General features: G+C 41.7%; 1 protein-coding gene across 1 annotated transcript in view; it reads left to right on the top strand.

Moving 5' to 3' along the window:
* Positions 1 to 1,810: 1,810 nt before the first annotated feature.
* The window catches only part of LOC102259738 (chromosome unknown open reading frame, human C4orf22), a 561,692-nt gene continuing 559,684 nt past the window's right edge, over positions 1,811 to 3,818 (top strand). Inside the window, exon 1 of the mRNA XM_005857421.1 lies at positions 1,811 to 1,996. Coding sequence (XP_005857483.1) covers positions 1,886 to 1,996 — 111 coding nt within the window. The 5' untranslated portion in view covers positions 1,811 to 1,885. The remainder of the gene's footprint in view (positions 1,997 to 3,818) is intronic.

Here is a 3,818-nt window from a genome sequence, read left to right as displayed (position 1 = left end):
GTTTGCCGACCACTGATTTAGGCTCATTCTGTCTCTATTTTGAAAGTAATGCTTACACTACTTTCCTAGTTGATTTATTATCATGATTAAATAAAATAATACATGTAAAGTATTTAGAACAGAGTTGGCATGTGGTAAAGGATAAACATTATCACAATAAAGCAAATATTTATAATTCCTGAACAAACTAAGTGGTTGAAACTTTTCTAAGACCTTTCTTGTATTCAATTAGCCCAGAATAATGCCTCTTTCAGGAGGGACTTATAAAACTGAGACATATGTCTTCTATCAGAATGTCTCAAGTAAAATGAACTTCTTCTCATTCTTGGACTACTTACATTATCACATCTTTTTAGATATTAGATGAAGTCAAATTGTGGGTGACCAATAATTTAGCACAAACACTAACAAGGATGTAATCCATTGTTGGCACGTAGGCCAGTGCCTGGCATGCAGGAAGCACTCAATAAATGTTGTTGTTGTGTTGCTGTCATGTTATGAGTGCCCAGGGTTTCTCTCTCCTTTCTTTCTCTTCACCTAAATCCAATCATTAAATTTCATTTTAAAACAATGTCTAAAATGCCCTTTAAACATTTCAGAACATATTCATTAATTAAAAAACAAGTCATTGATATCCTAGAGATTATTGTGTCTATATTACTTGAAATTTGTACATTTGTACATCCTAATTGTGGAGATGACTTTTTTAAGGGAAAGCTAACTAAAAGTGAAGTATCATACTAGATGCTTTCATTGAAATAAAACTTTTTTAGATCATCTGTGAAGATCTTCAAAATCAATTCAGTAAGTACTTACCAAATTACAGCTACCACAGGCTCCCATTGTAATATGTGTTAATTCCCAAAGATGATTTGAAGAATATTAAAATCCAAAAAAATGGATTCCAAAAGCCATGTTGGATTACATTAATTCATGTTTTAAATATGCAAAACTTTGTTCTAGAGGAAAGGTCTTGATTGTAAAACTTTCTAAGTTTCCACAGATATTTCACCCTTTAAGAAAGGCAGCTTCACATGGCAGGGGTGGCTCAGTGGTCGAGTGTGGAGCCATGAACCAAGAGGTTGCTGGTTCAATTCCTGGTCAGGGCACAGGGGAGGGGGTTGCAGGCTCCACCTCCAGTGGGGGACATGCAGGAGGCAGCAGAGGAATGTTTCTCTCTCATTGATGTTTCTATGTCTCTAACCCTCTTTCTCTCCCTCTAAATATCAATAAAATTATATATATAAGCCAAGATCTTTCATTGTGTGCTTATTGAAACTTAAAAAGTAAAAAGTTTATAAAACAAGCACTTGGTGCCAAAAGAAGTCTTCAAGTATATTTTTTTCAAGCTTCTTCCCTTTGGGCAATTCATAAATTCTTCCTCATATGCAAACACTAGCAATAATTTGCTTTTAAGTTATAACTTTTCAAATAATTGGGTTCGGTCACAGATCATTACCTGAGACTTCTGTTCTGAGATATTCTCTTTACAGACAAATGTATAGAGAGTTCTTCAGTTACCAGAGAACTAACCTCGATATTTCTGTCCTGCATAACAGTGTTTTAGAATGAGATTAGAAGCGCTGATCTATAATATTTTGTGTACTATCCTGGCAGTCTTATAATTTTTAATTTTGGATTGCACTTTGCATCTCTCTCTGGCTCCACATTTCACCCAAGTCTGAACCAGTTGAGGTGTCAGACCTGGACTTGGAGTGTGCACTGGGAGGCGGTGTTGCCAGGAATTAGGCGGAAGCCCTAGCCCTAAAGGTAACCACCCCCGGGGGCGGGATTAACGTCCACAGCTCCCAGCTGCTGGTAAAGAACGCAGTGGGTGGAACCTTCTGCCTGCGTTGCTAGGGACGCTTCAGCCGAGGCAACCGCGATGGATCAGGAAGAGGGACTGACGGCGGTGGACAACATCGTCACTCAGTTCAACACCTATGAAGATTTTCTCGACTCGCAGATCACGACCGTGGACTTGTTCTACCTGGAGGTAAGGGCGACAGCGCCGCGGAGTGGCCATCGCCGGCCAGTCTTTCGGTCCCTCCGAGGCCCCGCTTCGTGGGGTGGTCGCCCCCTGGCGGTGAGCGTCCCGCCGCGCAGTTTCCCGGCGGCGGCGGCGAATCGCGGCGTCCTTCCTGCCCTGCTAGGCCTCGGTCAGTTCAGAATTTGGGCCCTTGGCGTCACCCACTGCAGAAACCCGAGCGTGTGCACGGGGTGTCTTGAATCTCCGTAGCTCGGCCTCCCGGGCCCCCTCCGGGCGGCTCCCCTGTCCCAGTCATTCTCCTGAAACTGGTGCCTGCAGTCGGAGGCCTGCTGAGACTCTGCTGTAACTCAGGTCTGACACCCTGTTTCTCGTTCCTTTGCCAACTTGTACTAAAGAATAGAAGGTGACAGCACTCACCTGGGGTATCTGGTGGTGTATTGGGCATTTGGACCCATAAACTTCCACCTTACGCTCATTGGTTCAGGAGGCCCTTTAATTACGGGTAGGTACTCAGGTCTCTGTGCTTGCATATTACTGACTCATGTTTGTCCAATTGATGATCACAGCTAATGTTGATAGAAAAAAGAAAAAGAAAAGAAAGCTTGCAACACAGCAAAATCAGACGTGATGAGATTGGTTACTGTCTTCTACCCAGCGACCACGCCCCTCCCAGCTTCTTAAAGGTGTGTGTGTGTGTGTGTGTGTGTGTGTGTGTGTGGGGAGAGAGAGAGAGAGAGAGAGAGAGAGAGAGAGAGAGAGAGAAATGGGGTATTGATTGGGGGAAGGGCTGAGAGGAGATAGTTTTTGTCTCCTCAAGGAGAACCCGGATGGACAGGAAACTAATAGGCCACCCGTCCTAAGAAGCGGGAGGTGGAGGGTGGGTCCCCATAAGCCCTCGCATATTCCCACACCAGGTCAATGAAATGGGCGCTGACCTGGAGATTCTGCCCTTCTGGACAAGCCCCAGAACCCCAAATTGGCCCCTTCCTCTTTAGTCAGAAAGACCACCACTGTGTGGCACCAACCCACACCCGAATTTGAAAAGGATTTGTATCCTGCAGCCAGCTTCCCAAACTCCTTATCTGCAACAACGTAATTAAGCATTTTAGTGGATTGAAATATTTGGAGTCCAAATGTTGCATTAAGCGGGATTTTACTTAAAGTGAACTCCAAGATTTGAATAGTGCTTATTCTCTGAAACAAATTCATGTGCTAGATATGAACATAATTTGAAGGAATGGAAACATCTAATTTTAGTTCTAGCTCTGCCACAAACCAGTTGTGTGACCTCAGACAAGTAATTTGATCTTTCTGGAATTATGTTGAAAACTGAATCCAAGTAAAATTTCCAACATGGCTTCTGGCTTGAAAAACAAGCTTTTAAAACTTTATGCAGGTAATATGTTTAAAGTGATGAAATTGAGCTTTATACCTTGCATCTAAATCACTGAAATGAAGAGGGAAAATAATGGTGCTAAACAGTGTCTGCATCTAAATTTTGAATGTTTAAAAAGAATGAAATACAGACAACAAACATCCCAATAGACTAAAATCATCTTTATAGCGCATGTGGAAAACTGCCAAGCATAAACCTAGTATCTTTAAGAAGGGTTTCATTTTTTTTTTCAGGCAGGGTTTTTCATATGAGTAGGGAACTAAAATTATTAATGTTGATTAGAAGTGAGACATTGATACTTTGTGTTTCATCAATCAGAACTTTAAAGGTCTTCAAAATGGAAAACGGTGATTATATTTGGGGGAATGATGTTTACTTTTAAATTTGGCATTGATTAAGCTTATTATACTTTCATAAAAAACAAAATGAACA

Source organism: Myotis brandtii, unplaced genomic scaffold (assembly GCF_000412655.1).
Source record: "Myotis brandtii unplaced genomic scaffold, ASM41265v1 scaffold111, whole genome shotgun sequence".
In the NCBI taxonomy this organism is placed as follows: domain Eukaryota; kingdom Metazoa; phylum Chordata; class Mammalia; order Chiroptera; family Vespertilionidae; genus Myotis; species Myotis brandtii.
This window is presented reverse-complemented; position numbering and strand designations above follow the sequence as displayed.